We start from the raw sequence: 16,535 nt of genomic DNA, 5'->3' as shown, positions 1-16,535 counted from the left end.
AAAAAAGAGATAATATTTAAATAGATTGAAAAATGTGAGGAGAGCTTCCAAAAGCTCAAGACTCTTTTGACCACCGCACCTATCCTAGCATTACCGATTGAAGGTAAATATTTTATTGTTTATTGTGATGCTTCACATTCTGGTTTGGGTGTTGTGTTGATGCAAGATAAGAATGTTATAACTTATGCATCGTGGCAATTGAAGGTGTATATGATGAATTATCCAACACATGATTTAGAGTTGGCAGTGGTAGTGTTTGCTCTTAAGATCTGGCGGCATTACCTTTATGGTGTTAAGTGTGAGGTATTTACTGATCATCGCAGTTTGCAGCATGTGTTCACTCAAAATAATTTGAATTTGAGACAACGAAGGTGAATGAAGTTACTTAAGGATTATGATGTCACCATTCAATACCATTCGGGTAAGGCTAATGTGGTGGTAGGCGCTTTGATTCGAAAAGCGGTGAGTATGAATAGTTTAGCTTGCTTGAGTGTAACCAAGCGACCTTTGGCTAAGGAAATTCAGACCTTGATGTCTAAATTTATGCAATTGGGCATCTCAGAAAGAGGCGGGGTGTTAGCTAGTATTGAAGTGAGGGTCACGTTCATTGAGGAAATCAAGGCCAAATAATTTGAATATGAGAATTTGGAGGAGCTTAGAAAGAAAATTGTGATTGGTAAGGCACAAGAGACCACTCTTGATGCGGAAGGTGTACTTAGTTTCAAAGGAAGAATTTATGCTTCCCGAGTTGATGATTTGATTCAAAAGTTGTTGATAGAGTCTCATGGTTCGCGATATTCTATTCATCCGGGTGTGACCAAGATGTATCGAGATTTGAAACGACTTTATTGGTGGCTAGACATGAAGAAGGATATAACGGAGTTTGTGTCTAAGTGTCAAAATTACAACAAGTGAAGTATGAACACCAAAGGCCTATAAGTTTTCTTCAAAGAATGTCAATTTCAGAATGGAAATGGGAAATAATAGCCATGGATTTTATGGTTGGTCTTCCCAAGACTTTGGATAAGTTTGATTTTATTTGGGTAGTGGTTGATAGATTGACTAAGTCGGCCTATTTTATTCCGGTAAGAATAGATTATAATGCTGAACAATTGGCTAAGGTTTATGTGAAAGAGGTAGTGAGGTTGAATGAGGTGCCTCTCTCTATCATCACATACTGTGGTACGTAATTCACATCCAAGTTTTGGAGGAAATTGCATGATGAATTAGGCACGTAACTCACTTTTAGTACAACCTTTCATCCACAGATAGACGTACAATCAGAGAGGTCTATTCAAGTGTTAGAAGATATGTTGAGGGCATGCGTGATTGATTTGAAGGACATTGGGATAAGTTCTTACCTTTGTGTGAATTCTCTTATAATAATAGTTATCATTCCAGCATAGATATGACACCATTTGAGGAATTATATGGAAGGGGATGTAGATAACTTATAGGTTAGTTCGAGGCTGGAGATGTGAAACCTTTGGGGATTGATTTAGTGAAGGATGCTCAAGATAAGGTGAGGAGTATTCAAACTAAGCTTTTAGCATCCCATGGTAGACAGAAGAAGTATGCGGATCTTAAGGTAAGAGACATGACATTTCAAATCAGTGAGAATGTTCTTCTTAAGGTATCATTGTAACGACCCTCTTGGTCATTTCTATGTCTTGCCTTTTGTGTGTCGTTTAAAGCGTTTCTATAGCGACCCCAAGACATTTATGACTTGTTGGGACTGACAGTTTGGTCACCTGGTCGTTCGTTTGGTCTTGGTGCAAGTTTTTGTGTTTTGGAGCTTATGAACCTTGAACGATCATTTTCGATCAAAAGTTCAAGAAGTTGACATCGGAACCCAATTCTGACGATTCCATCAGCTCCGAAAAGGTCATTTTAGGCTAGTAGCATGGTCGACAAGACTCTCGAGGTTTTCAGTGTGAGTCGGTGCGATTAGACGTTTTAACTTTAAGTTTAAGCCTAAGTTTGACTTTGGTCAACATTCTGAGTAAACGCGCTCGAATGAGAATTCCGTCAGTGTGGTTAGCTTCGAAATGTCGAGTTTGGTCTAGATTGACCCTTCTTTTGTGTCTGGAGGTTTTCGATATCTTTCCGAGCCCTTTTGTGGGTTTTGACTTAAAATGTCTTTTGGAAGTGGGACCCACTTTTTATCGAGATGACCTCTGATGGAAATTTCGACTGCGCCGTTGAGTTTGAAATGTCGAATTTAGTATGGTTGCATATCTTGTTTGCATGCACGGGGTTCCGAACGAGATCGGAGCACCCGTCGGAGTTTTAAGTTTTGGAAATTATTGCATATTTTCTGCAATAAATGCAGAAAAACAGCAACATATTTCCAAACTTCAAACCTTCATAACTCTCTTATCTCTCAACCGATTTGGGCGATTCAAAAGGCAAAGTTGTGAGATTTTTCGAGAAAAACGCGTTGGTGATCTCAGATAGTGATTTGGAGTCCCCGTTTGAGGTAATTTTCGTAAAATACCTGCTGCCACACCCTTTTTGTGAGGTTGATTTTGAGAATTTTTGGGACTTGATATTTCAGTCACTTTAGATTCAATTTTGGTGATTCTTGGGGCTATCTTGAGTGGTTTTACAAGGAGAACGCGTTGGCGTGGTTAGATTTTGTATTTAACTTTTGTTGGAGGTAAAAAGTTGTGTTTTAGTTGCTGTCTTAGCTCATTTCGAGCTCAATTTTTGGGAAAATTAAGAAGGTGATTTTCGTGGTCATTTTGGGTGCGAATCTGGTGATTCAAAAGTCTAGATTGTGGGGTTTTTCGTGATAATCATCATGATGTGATTGGTTTCAGCATCTGGACCCTCGTTTCTGATATTTTCTTGTAAATAGCTGCTGCTATTGTTGTTCCGTTTAGTGTAATTTAGGTTTTGGTTGCATGTTGATAGTGTTTTGTTCTCGAGCCCCAAATTGTGTTCCATTTTGGGATATGAGCTGGGGGAAACTGGTTAGGACCCATTTTTGGAATTAATTCTGAAATTTCCAGTGCGGGTCCCACGATTCACGTTTTGACTCCAAAATTGACCCATCTTCATTTGTTGTGATTTTGGTGTCTAAACGACCGTATTAACGTTGTGACTCTATTTTTTATAGCGGAGCAGCGTTTCGAGACCGTTCGAAAAGGAAAAGCTCCGAAAGAGTGATTATAGAGCGCGTGTGATCGACCTACAGGTAGGCTACGATTTTCCTCTCTTAGATTGAGCTTGAGAGTGTGAATGCATGTTGATTAGTTGAGATTTGGGTTGGTAGTTATTGAATCATGCATAGGTGTTTAGAAATCATGTTTTCGGCGTATTTCTAGAATTAACGGGTAACTGTGAGCATGCTTTGTGTTATTAATTGACCCTTCTCACTATATGAAGTGCTTGCATGCTTAATTACTGTTTATTTGAAGCATGTTGGGCCTTAGTTTAGGTTTGACTAGGGCTTGCCTTAGAAATACATGATTCGGATCCGATAGTCCTTAGTTTTGCCCCGACGTTGCTCGGCCGACTTAGATCCCTGTAGACTGGTGTAGCAGATTTGAGTCTGATAGATTGGGCCTTAGCTAGGCGATACGCTTGCTCCGACTTTTGTTATCCTTATTTTCCCCGATGTTACGGCTTCACGAGTTACGTCGGCGACACTAATTCTACTTCGCGATTTGAATTTGATTTTTGATTTGGTTCCAAGGAATTACATTGATTGGCTGAGTATAGACGGCGTTCCACGGACATTTATGAGTGTGGATCGATTAGGACTCTTTCAGCAGCTACATTGGCACCTTTATAGAGCATTCGGTTTAAGGTCCGACCTCTATTGCCGAGATACTTATATAGAACATCCGGTTAGAGTTCCGACCTCTATTGCACTGATACTTATATAGAGCATCCGGTTAGAGTTTCGGCCTCTATTGCCCAGTTACTTATATAGAGTATCCGGTTAGAGTTTCGGCCTCAGATACTTGATATTTGTGATTGGTTACTTGAGTACTTCTGGTGAGCATTCGGTTCGATGTTTGGCCTCCGTACTATCAGATTCTACTAATTGGGATTGAGGTTCTGGTTCGTGTTCTCCATTCTTGGGTTCTCATATTCAATTCTCTTTAGTTATAGTTATTATGTGTACTGTCGGGCTTATGGGGGTCCGTTCGGGTTTTAATTTAACTTGCGCACGAGTGTACCTTCTGGGCTTATGGGACCCCAGTTAGGTGTAGTTAGCTTATAAATTACTTTAGTTAGTGCTTTGTACACTCGTGTGCATTCCTTTGTTAGTTAGATTTTTGTTCTTGACCTCGATTTGGCAATCACCCATGAAAGTGGTGATGAAATTTGGCAAGAAAGGTAAGTTAAGTCTGTTATACATTGGTCCCTTTGAAGTTCTTAAATGTGTAGGATCGGTGGCGTATAAATTGACTTTACCTCCTAATTTATCGGGAGTTCATCTGGTATTTCATGTGTCCATGTTGAAGAGATACCATGGTGAAGGGGATTACATCATTAAATGAGACGCAATTGTGTTAGACAAAGACCTCAAATATGATGAGGAACCGATTGCAATTCTTGATCGTGATGTGTGCAAGTTGAGGACCAAAGAGATTAAGTCCGTGAAGGTTCAATTTAACCATCGTCCAGTTGAGGAAGCTACTTGGGAAATCGAGAAGGACATGCGAGACAAGTATCCCCAATTGTTCGTCGATTCAGGTACTACTTCATTCCTTCCTCAACCTATTTTTCCTAAGTTTATCACTCAGGGACGAGTGATGGGTAAATTGATATATATTTTAACGATCGGGTTCCGTCTTTATAGAAAGGCCAATGGGAAAAAATTTTCGGTTGGAAAACTTTTTTGTAGTAACTTGAAATTTTCCAACCTAGTCCATATTTGGACGGAATCGGAATCTTTGAGGTGTATGGAAATCTGGTAACAATCGGGTGACTTATGTATGATTTTGATTACGTTAGTAGTTAGATAAGTCATTAAGGAATTCGTATGACTTTACGGAATTGAATTTGGGTGAGTAGAACCCCTAATATTGATCTTAGCGTGAACGATATTTTCTGAGCGTCGTTGGTTAAAAGTGTGTTGTAAATGGGGGTCATGGAATTATTAAAATAGCTCACTGTTTAGTGCAAGCCGCTTTGGCGGTGGTTTTGGTTGCTCTGGCGGTGCCACTGTAGCGGGGTGAGGGCCGCTGTGGCGGGCCAAACGCAACTTAAAGTCGTAAATAAACTCCAAAACAACTTTATTCTGCACTCTTCGACTTTGAGAGCTAGGAGATGACCCCATATGAGTTCTTGACCGTTTTTCACCATTATTGAGACTAAATGTAAGATTTTAACTCTCCAAATTCGTTTTCCAATCGTAGAACGTAATCTAATGGGTAAATATCGATGGGGGAGAGTTTTGATCTAGAATTTATCGTGGAAACAACCCTAGTTGGGATAATTGGGATCATGGGTATGATCTAGGGTTATTAGAATTGTTAGTAATCCGGGTAATTAGTGATTATTTATTGATTCCCGTATTATATTAATTGTTTGTAGACCAAGAACAAGCGAAATGAAGCCAAAAAGGGAAGGATCAAGTTTTTAGGGTTTCAAGCTTGTTTCGAAGTAGGTGATGGTTATGATTCTATAATTGTGTGATGTATGTGTGTTCTTGTTTCATTATGATACTTGCATGTATGAGAACGTTGCATTATTGATCACGCTTGTTGTAAATGAGATAGAGGAATGATGAATGCCATGAATCATGACTAAATTGTATGAACTTGAGAAGATACTTGTGATTGTGATTGTGGTGTGTTGAATGGATTGGTTGCCACGTTTCGGCATAACTAACCATGTTTCAGCATAATTATGGGATCGATTGCCACGTTCCGCATAAATATTGGATCGGGTACCACGTTTCGGTATGCTAATTGTTTGAGTTTGAGTTTGGGTTCCATGAGAGGACCAATGACTTGTCATAATTGTGTATCTTGAGAAATGTGAAGTTGTTCGTTGTTCATAAATGTTGATAATATTGTATATGTTCGATATATGCATGTGATTATAATGTTGTATTGACTAGCTTATGTTACACTTAGTGTGATAGCCACGTGATCCTACCAGTACACTGTGGTTGTGTACTGATACTGCACTTGCTCTTATTTTTGTTGAGTACAGGGCATCTTCCGACGGCTATTGACAGACCTCACTTAGAAGATCAGTGATCGTTCAAATTCAAGAGTGAGTCAATTCTTCTGGGCTGCCATGAGTTCTCTTTCGTCAAGGTTTACCATTTCGGACTTAGACTTTCTAGTTAGTTATTAGTGCATTAGTTTGGGGTTGTATCCCTTCTTGTTTAGACTTGTTGAACTTTAGATGTTTTGGTACATTGACTTTCAGGTTCTAGGTGTATTTTCCACATTGTTTAGTTGTTAGATCTTTTGGAAGTTTATGGGAACTTTAGTCTTTAGCTATTTAAGTTGCTTCTGTAACTTAAATGCTTTAGTTTTTGGTTTAGTTGCTTGGTTTGGGTTGTAGTAGTGGTTCTTCCACCGGAGGGTTAGTGTGGGTGTCAATCACGACGGTCTGGGCAGTGACAAAGTTGATATCAGAGCTTAGTTCGTTGATCTCGATGTATCAAAACGAGTCTAGTAGAAAAGTGTTACTTTTTCAAAACAGACTAAAATAGAAAAGTGTTACTTTTTTAATTGTTAATGCTAAATATAGAAAATATGTTACTTTTTCAAAACGGACTAAAATAGAAAAGTGTTACTTTTTTAATTGTTAATGCTAAATATAGAAAATATGTTACTTTTTCAAAACGGACTAAAATAGAAAAGTGTTATCGGGACGAAAGAAATATTAAAATAAACATTTTGTGTGGTTATATATAAATCATCTTATTAAATTTAAAATAGGTATTTTAAAATTAAATTATTATTGCTAAATATAGAAAATGTGTAATTCTTTTAAAATGAACTAAAATAGAAAAAGTGTTATCAGAACGAAAGAAGTATTAAAATAAACATTTTGTGTGGTTATATATAAATCATCTTATTAAATTTACAATAAATATTTTATATTTAAATTGTTAATATTAAATATAGAAAATATGTTATTCTTTTAAAATTGACTGAAATAGAAAAAATGTTACCGAAACGAAAGAAGTATTAAAGTAGTAAATATTACGTTTGGATCAATCACTACTTGTTTATATGATTTAACTATAGATATATTTTTTTACACATTAAGCAATTGCAAAATAAAAAATTACCTTCTCATTATTCCTTCACTACGCAATGATTTTAATATGATTGTTAGAATAGACGGTTGTATGAAAGAAGCAAAGTGTCCAATAAACATAATTAATATATTAGTCAAATCAAAATATTAACGGTCTCATGGGTGGTAGGTTAAGATATATTTTAAATGATTTAAATAGATTAAACTAATAAATAAACGATCACCGCTTAAATATAAATAAATTGGACGAATCATATTTTTCTGAACTAATTTTACCACCCACGTATACCATTTTTTTGTTAACTTTTGCTTGTAAGGTTACGTTTTTAATGTTGTGAAAGCATCCGTCAATCAAGTATCTAAACTGATTGCTTCTAAGCTTCTTTTTTGGGGTTAATAAGATATCTAAAAATCTCATAATTATTAATCCAATTAAACTTTAAGATTTTATCTCCTTTTAAGTCCTTTAATGCCCATTCTTTATTCTCCTATCTAATCTTAATTCTTCAATTATTTTATTTCCTTTTAAGTCCTTTAATGCCCATTCTTCAATCACCTATCTAATCTTTAATTCTTCAATTATTTTATTTCCTTTTAAGTCCTTAAGGCCCACTCTTTAATCACCTATCTAATATTAATTCTTCAACTATTTTGCAGGAATTATTCATCTAGATCTCTATATCAAAAGCTTATCAAGGTATGTCTTTCTATTAATTTATGACTTTTTTTTTAGTTTTTACCCCAATATTCTTCCCAATTCCTTTTTTTTTTTTTTTTTTTTTTGAATTTCATCTGATTGGTTCCACAAAATTGTAGGCTAATAACAAATCTGTAGCAAATCTTCTTAGACGAAAATTAGGGGTGTCAAATGGACGATTCAAATGAGTTAATAATTAAGCGTATCAATTGTTAGTTGAGATAAATCGGCACCTAACAAATGGGGCATAACTAGCTCGTTCAATTCTTATTAGTTTTTTTTTAAATTTTTTTTTTTTCATAATTGGTTTGAGTATCTAATATATTTTTCTACAAGATTTCTCATGAATTAATCTGCGATGTATATCAGCACAATTTTTAGACAAACTGAATTAAATTACTAAAAAAAATTAAGTTGATAAATGCGCGAATCTATGACCTGCCCAAACTTTAGGATCGAATTATATAAAGAATGTTAAAAATTGCAAGTTGCTTTTAAACAAATAGTAATTTCTCTGGCCATCCATGTTGAGTGACCGTCCATCACTCCGATAAATCCTTCACATTTTTGATTGATTTTAGGGATTCAATAATTAAATTGAGAATTGTTTAAAGATTGTGCTTTGATGTGCATACTATACAACATGTGCATGTGAATAATTATTTTTTGGTGTAGAGTAGACTACTAATTTGTTTTAGTGTGTTCTAACATAATGATTAACCTTGACCAAAACTTTTTAATTAAATATAAAAAGTTACTTACAACTTACTTTAGTATGTATATGAAGTATTTACAATTTTATGAATTAATTATATCGTGTATTGATTGAGTCTTCAAATTTAATAGTGGGAGTGTCAATAGAAAAATTTGAATAAGATTTTAAGATAAATAGAAGAAAATAGAGTACATATTCTTAAAGTTTTGTTAGTACAAGTACAATGAAATTAATGTGAGATTAGATGAGATTGTGGTGATTAAATGTTGATAATTAAGATATCTTGACTCAATAATATTGAAAAATGATTTGACAGATAATTAAGATGTAATACACATAATTAAAATAGAATGATAAAAACAGAAAGTACAAGGAGATTATTGTTATGTGATTGAAGTATATCACCAAATTTAACGACAAATTCTTCGGAATATTGATTGTAAGTCCAACAATGTACTTACGTGATAGTGGATATTAAGCCACATAAGGTTAATCGATTTATGTTATTTTTTCAATAAACACGTAGATTTTTATTTAAGTGTATAACCGTTCCGAACAATTGGAATGATCTTTCTAATTTATGAAAAAAAAATAAAAATTTCCAAACCGAACCGAATAACTTTACATGTAAATATATTTTATGCATTAACAATATGCTAACATATAATATATAAATATAAATATAACCTAGGTCTTAGGCCTCTAGTGACTAGACAACTTTGGGTCTTTGCTCTTTCATTAACCTTTACTTAATTAAGTTTAAAATTAAAAGATATTGTAATAAATACTCTATCAAACAATACGGTAATATGGTTTTACATTATTGTCTTCTTGATGAAGAATTAAAGTGCTTCTTCAAGAACATATTTGCGAAAGAAATACTTTAATAGTAGTATATTTTGAGGTGATATTTTAAAAGAAAAAAAAAACGAAAACTAACAGAACCGTTTCGATACTGAAGAGAAACCGATATGATTGGATGGTTTTAAAAAAATGTAATTTTGGTTATATATTATAAAATGATTGAAAAATTGGGATGATATAACTTTAAAAAAATAACTGACCGAACCATACCATTGACACCCCTAGATGAGACTGCTTTACAGATATCTCAAATTCTTTAAGTTTTTCGGCACGATCATTGCGATCGAAAACAAATCATAGAACTACTATAGAGTATGGATTAATTAATTGTAGCCAAATTAAATACATTCTAAGAAATCGGCAGCCGTTTATTGACCCAAAAAATTGCTTTTATACATTTCTTCATTTTGTTTCACATGACTTGTTCTCTTTGTATATTTATTAATCCACCTATATTCACATGCACTAAGAAATGGTCTGCTTATTACCCTATACCTCTTCGAATATTCTTTTCCTAAAAAAGTTGCATAATTCTAGAATGCACGAACATATTTCAATATTAGGATTTTTAAATTTTGAATCCGCCTCAGTTATTCTATTAATAACTGACTATACAGACAAGAAACTTTTAGGTAGCCATGGAAAAAACTCAAACTCAAAAACTAGTATTAAAAGAAAGTCAAACATTGCTAAAACAATGTCAATCTTTGTAATTAATATGTACACATTACAATTATTTGACTAAACTTTAGAATTAAAATTGAATTAAAATTAATTTAATAGTTTAAATTTAAAAATTGGATGTTCGAAGACTATACAAAAATACTATAAACTGCAATTATTCTCATATTAATATAATTAAAAAATACATCTTAAAATGTTGATCAATTTATACTGTTTAACTCTCGAAAAGTGAGAAGTAAAAGTGAACCGAGAGAATATATATACATGAGTTACATTTATTATTAGTATGTGTAGTTGGTTTGTTTGTTCTTATAGTCTTGAATAATTATAAATGCTTCTCCATTCTCTATGTGAAAAGTTGTGTTACATGGCACATAAAATGTTCTCTTTTCAAATGTAATATTATTGAAAGGTACATTTCCCCTATTCTTTTCCCTACATATTAATTGTATGTTCAAAGTAGGGTTTTTTCTCTTTAATTTCTAGATGTGAGAGATTCATTAAGGGCCTGTTTGGAAGGACACTCTGGTAATTGGATTTGGTGTAATTTGTGTAATTACATTGTCTTGTCCTATTTGGAAGGACAGGTAATTACTTGGTCAGCAGGTAATTGGTGTAATTGGTAGGGGGTAATTACACTCTACAATTCACAGCCAGAGGCTGTGAATTGCTGGTAATTACATGGTGTAATTACCACCTGATTACTTTTTAATTTCTTTTTTTTAATTTCTATTTTAATTTTTTTTACTTCTATTATTTTAAGTTCTTTTTTTAATTTTATTATTCTAAAAATTTGTAAAAGTTTATTTTATATTTTATATTATTATATTTCATTTTCTTCTTATTCTCAACCTTACTTTACGTGATTCTATGTAATTTTTTTGTATTATCTATTTCTTTATGTCATGCTTATTTTCTCATTAGCATAATTTTATTTTATTCTAATTTTTAAATTAAAATAAAATTTATTGTTAAATAAGTTATAGACTTACGTTTTCTTTATTAAGAAAAACTAAAACTAAATCATATTTATTGCTATATTGAAATTTGTTATAAGAGTATTATGTTAAAAATTTTGTTTTGAATTTATAACTTATGTTATATTTTTAGTTTCATTTGTTTTAGTAATACTGAATCTACATTGCACGTCATTTTTTAATTAGAGTTGATAAATTATATTTTTGTCAAACATTTAATAATTTATGACATTTTATTTATATATTATTCTTTTTATCAAACATGCATTTCATGATGTTCGTAGAAACTTCATACTTTTAGTTGTTACGATCAATTCAATTGAAATATATTAATTTGAAAAAATATAAATCAATTATTTTTTCATAATATTAGTTACAGAAAATATGTTTATTAATTAATATATTTTCAAAAAAGAATATATATCTTAAATATTTAATTTAATGTCATTTATAAAGTTTCTTATTTGTCTAGTATAAATTTTAAATAATTAATTTTTATTTTAAAATTTTATTATAATTTTATGATTGCAATGTGCATCCAAACATAACATGTGTAATTACACTGTGGCATCCAAATATGACATGTGTAATTACAGTGTAATTACATTGTGGCAACCAAACAGGTTAGTGTAATTACTAGACAGTGTAATTACTAGGCTGGACAGTGTAATTACTAGGCTGGTAATTACTACCCTAGTAATTACACCAATTCCAATTACCAGGTGGCTTTCCAAACAGACCCTGAGTAAAATACTAAGGAGTTAAACTTTGAATTGATGTCCAATTAATAAATGTGATGTCTTATAAACTGAAATCTACCATGGTCCATTAATGTTTAAACTGAAAAAAAGAAAAATATATATTATACCTTCTTCCTTTGAAGCTAATTGACTATTAGATGTGATTAATGTGACAAACTCAAAAATTAAACGTTATAAATTTTGTGAATTAAGATATTGAATTTTGATATGTATATCATCTTTTTATGATTTAATCAAAACATTGAGTTTTGCCGAAATTGGAGAATTTAGAGGTGAGAGTTATTAGGTGCAAATTTTAATCATGATATTAATTAAAGTGAACTCTGTGAATTTGTATATTATTAAAGGGTTGACCAAAAATTCTTTTAAAAATAATTAATCATATCACACTCATTGTTTCTTGTATATGTATGTATATATACAGTCGAAAAGACTGCAAATTATATCAAGCCTAAATACTGTATATATTTATATCAAACTTTCTTTCTTTTTTTAGGATGTCAAAGGCTTCACCAATTTGGCTGCCTATATTCTTCTTATTTGCTCAACTATTTCATGCATCACAAGCTGATCTTGGAACTGCCAGCCAGTATAAGCCACCATATACACGTAAGTTACAAATAAATTAACTTTTCGCTCGTAAAATAAAGATAGTTTAAGAAACATCTTGGATTACGTTCTCACATAATCATAGGTACTCTAAAGAAATATTGTAATGTAGATAACCTACCTAGCTACATTACAGGCTACCTCAAGGGGATCGGGTGTAATGTATACATCATATCACATTTGTCTATATTAGTCTTACAGTGAAAATTCATGTAATCGACTTTAAATTTGACTCGTTTTTTTCAGATCTCCTTAAACCTAATTATTAATCACCCCTTGTATTTGTCTATTTTACAACCATTACCACCTCAAACAATAGATGGTCCCAATTATATCCATGTAGTAATTGACTTTTTTTCTATCGATCGAAAAGTGAAACATGACAAGTAATATATTGTTGGCGCAGCGACGGAGTGTTTTGGGAATGATCCAACACAATTCCCATCAAGCAACTTCTTTGCAGCAGCAGGGGAAGGAATATGGGACAATGGAGCAGCATGTGGAAGACAATATTTGATCAGTTGTATTAATTCAGTGTTGCCTAAAGCATGTAAAGCTGGAGAAACAATTCAGATAAAGATAGTTGATAGGGCAAAAACATCACAATCAAGGCCAACTAAAGAAGGAACCACCATGGTTCTTTCTAATGCTGCTTTAGCTGCCATTGCTCTTCCAAATACACCTTCTCTCAATATTGATTTCAGACAGTAAGTAATATTTTATATTTCCTAGATCCAATTTATATGCGGTATCACTACAACAAAAACAACTTTTAGCTAGCAGGAATTAATAAATGTGTGCATATTAAAGAGTATTACTTTACATATTTAGTGACTATTATTTTATGTTGGTATAAACTCTAGAGACATTTACAAAGAGTGTTAATTGCCTAAAAAATATATTTAGCGACTATTAAGTTATTACCATTAAAAATCATTTTTGATATAGTACACTTTGATACTCATGCATTGATATGATAACATGTGAAATATGATAATTAAGTGACATAGTACAATTATTTAAAGTTAAACTACGTCGATTTTGTAATTATTACCTATTAGTACTATTAATTAGTTCTTGTTCATTTATGTAGATTGATATATCAGCTTAATTAGTTTTCAAAAAATAAATTTATATATTATGAAACTGATGGATATGAACTGTCTGTTCTATTATTGCAGGGTGTAGAAATATTGGTACAGGACGTGGGAGTCACATTCTATATATTCTAGAAAATCTGACTAATTATATCTATAATGTTCTAGAATGAATCTTTGATTAATCCGTCAGTTATTAATATTAGTCATTGACTAATTATACGTTGAATCGACAAAATTTGTCAATAATGTAAACGAACAAAATATTGATTAGCAGCTATTTAAGAAAATTGGGACACCTTCATATGCAGGCAAATGTCTATCTTATTTATTTATCTTATACACAAATTGTTTTGTTTTATAGTACTCCTTAAATGGTCACTATCTATGTATTCATTGAGGAGAAATATTTAATTGATGTTGTGCAAGTTTGTAAATATCAATTCAGATAGTTTGACTTTTAAATTAGAATATTTTACGTGTTTTTGTTTGATCAGATTATTTTTATTTTCCCAAATCAATATGGATTCGATTTATGAGTGTCAAACTTTATAATTTCCACTTAAATTACATCGATTTTTATGGAAAATATGAGGGATCATAATTTTTTATTATTAATATACCTATAAATTTTTTTAATGAAAAATATAATAAAAGAACATTACTTCCAAAATAGAACTTATATCAATAAGTCAATAAGTAAGACATAAATGGGCTCCAGGGACTGTATAATTGGCCAATTGCTAGTACTTCCTAAACTATATCCATATATATATATTCTAAAAATTATCCAGGACATCAATAGTCAGCTAAGCACTAAACAGGAAAAGAAACTACAAAATAAAAGGCACGTATAGGATTATTATATCATAAATAACTTTTAGCAGTAATTAATTAACAATAAGAGATTAATTACCGTTAAATATATTCTTTTAGAGCAATTACTAGTGACAAATATATTTTAGCATTCTTTGTAAATATTGCTAAAGTTTGGAGCAACATCGAATTTAATGACGATTAACTAATGTTGATAAAGAATTCAATATTCTTTGTTAATGTGCATATTTATTTCTGCTAAAAACTATTTTTGTTGTAGTGTAGAAAGAAAAGTATGTGGTTTTCATATAGTAAAAAAAGAAATGTTTATATTATAGTATGTATATGTATATATATGGATGATGTTTCTTGGAAGTTGAAGGGTTGCCATTTGCATGGATGGGCTATTTGGCTACACCTAATTGAGGAATAGTTCTAAATTGAAACTATTTTAGTTTTGTTTGGTCAAGCAATGACCAAGTCAACTTCAAATGGAAAACTCTCCTTTGTTTTGTCTGAATTAACCTTTTTTCCTGTGATTTTTCGATGTCCTATGAGTAAAGTCTGTATTGAAACCTCAACTAAATTCGAATCGCACACTGCAGGGCCTATTCGAAAGTGAGACTCCTAATAAAATTTTCTCCATACCCAATTTCAAACTTGTTAATGTTGATTGGAAGAACCCTTTGTAGTTTGTATCTAAAGAGAAATCATCGAGGTTGAAACTATTTTATGTTATTAACAAACTGCAAAAAAGAAAAAAATAATACTGATTGATAGAGAAAATAAGTTGAAGCATTAATTTGTTTTTCAGTAATATATACCACGTGTGACATTTTCTTAGTTACGTATGAACTTTTGTTTCCCCTTGATAGTCCTAATAAAATCACCACACACTACTAATACAACTCACCCTAGCTCCCCTCACATCATCTCTATCATATATATACTTGTGCAACTTTATGTCCAACCAAGTGTTTTTTAATGACTGTGATGTTCGGGTCAATTTTCAGTCAATTCGATTATTTTTATTGAGTAACTATTATCTTCCACTAGCAACAGATACCAGCTAACTATATCAGTACTTTTCTCTATGCTCAGATTTGAACCTTAGAACTTATGATTCTCTACCCACTTTATTGATTACTAGGCCGCACTCATATGTCCAACAAATTGTTGATAATAATTACTATTCCATGGTACAAACTATTAGTGGTGAACAATATTTTCTATAAAAACATTTTTACACTAACATCAACGTTAACTGATTTTACAGTTGGCCCATTGAACAACCTGTTTTGATCTGCGTCCTTTGGGGTGCAATGTGCTGAAGTTTATGTAACCCATTTTGGGGAAAGTTTTTATTATGTACGAGGTACACCATGTCATACTTGTATGAGGCATTGTTTGATTGACAAGTGGACATGGATGGGACCCATTTGTCAAGCTAATAAAGGGACATCTTTAAGTCCCCTTTGTCATTTTTTTGGTTTTATTCCCCTTGTTCAATATATTTTGTGTTTTAATCTTTTTAATATTTTTTTCTTCTTTAAGATTAAGTTGATCAAATCTTTTAAGAATTTTATTTGCTGATCTTATTAGTTTATGCTTTTCTTTTTTTATGTACTGAATTTTAATTTTAATTTTATGATTATTATAGAAGTTTTAGTTTATTATTTTAATATTATTTTTTCTATTCTATGTTATTTATTCTATTATAATAAATAGTGGTTTGAAATTTATTTTTTAGTTTATAAAATCAAGATATATTTAATTTTTTTTAATCCTATTAATTATTTTTAAAAAAAATTATAAAATAAATTTGGTAAAATTGCAAAAATTCTATTATGGAATAAATTATTAAAATTATTATTTATATTTATAATTTCTTAAGAAACGTATAAGAAAAGTAGATAAACAATATTTATTAAATTTCACCTAGCTTGAATTTTAAGAATAAAAATATCGTATAAATTGACGGAAATAATATGTATTTATGTTGATGTTTATGGATGTTTTTTGTTTTTGAATTTCATGACAATAGTATCAAAACTTATGCAATTGTTTGTCAAA

At 31.6% G+C, this 16,535-nt stretch overlaps 1 protein-coding gene across 1 annotated transcript; it reads left to right on the top strand.

The window, feature by feature from the left end:
• The first annotated feature begins 7,600 nt into the window (after positions 1 to 7,600).
• On the top strand, positions 7,601 to 13,815 carry LOC125824951 (EG45-like domain containing protein). The gene is made up of 4 exons (XM_049504302.1): positions 7,601 to 7,634; positions 12,437 to 12,549; positions 12,956 to 13,256; positions 13,731 to 13,815. Exons 2-4 carry the CDS (start codon positions 12,438 to 12,440, stop codon positions 13,735 to 13,737), a joined length of 420 nt encoding a protein of 139 aa, XP_049360259.1. The 5' UTR covers positions 7,601 to 7,634; position 12,437; the 3' UTR covers positions 13,738 to 13,815.
• The last annotated feature ends 2,720 nt before the right edge of the window (positions 13,816 to 16,535 follow it).

Source organism: Solanum verrucosum, unplaced genomic scaffold, assembly GCF_900185275.1.
Source record: "Solanum verrucosum unplaced genomic scaffold, falcon-dt-bn FXZP01000086.1, whole genome shotgun sequence".
Taxonomy (NCBI): domain Eukaryota; kingdom Viridiplantae; phylum Streptophyta; class Magnoliopsida; order Solanales; family Solanaceae; genus Solanum; species Solanum verrucosum.
The sequence above is the reverse complement of the archived record's forward strand: the minus strand, read 5'-3'. Positions and strand labels throughout refer to the sequence as shown.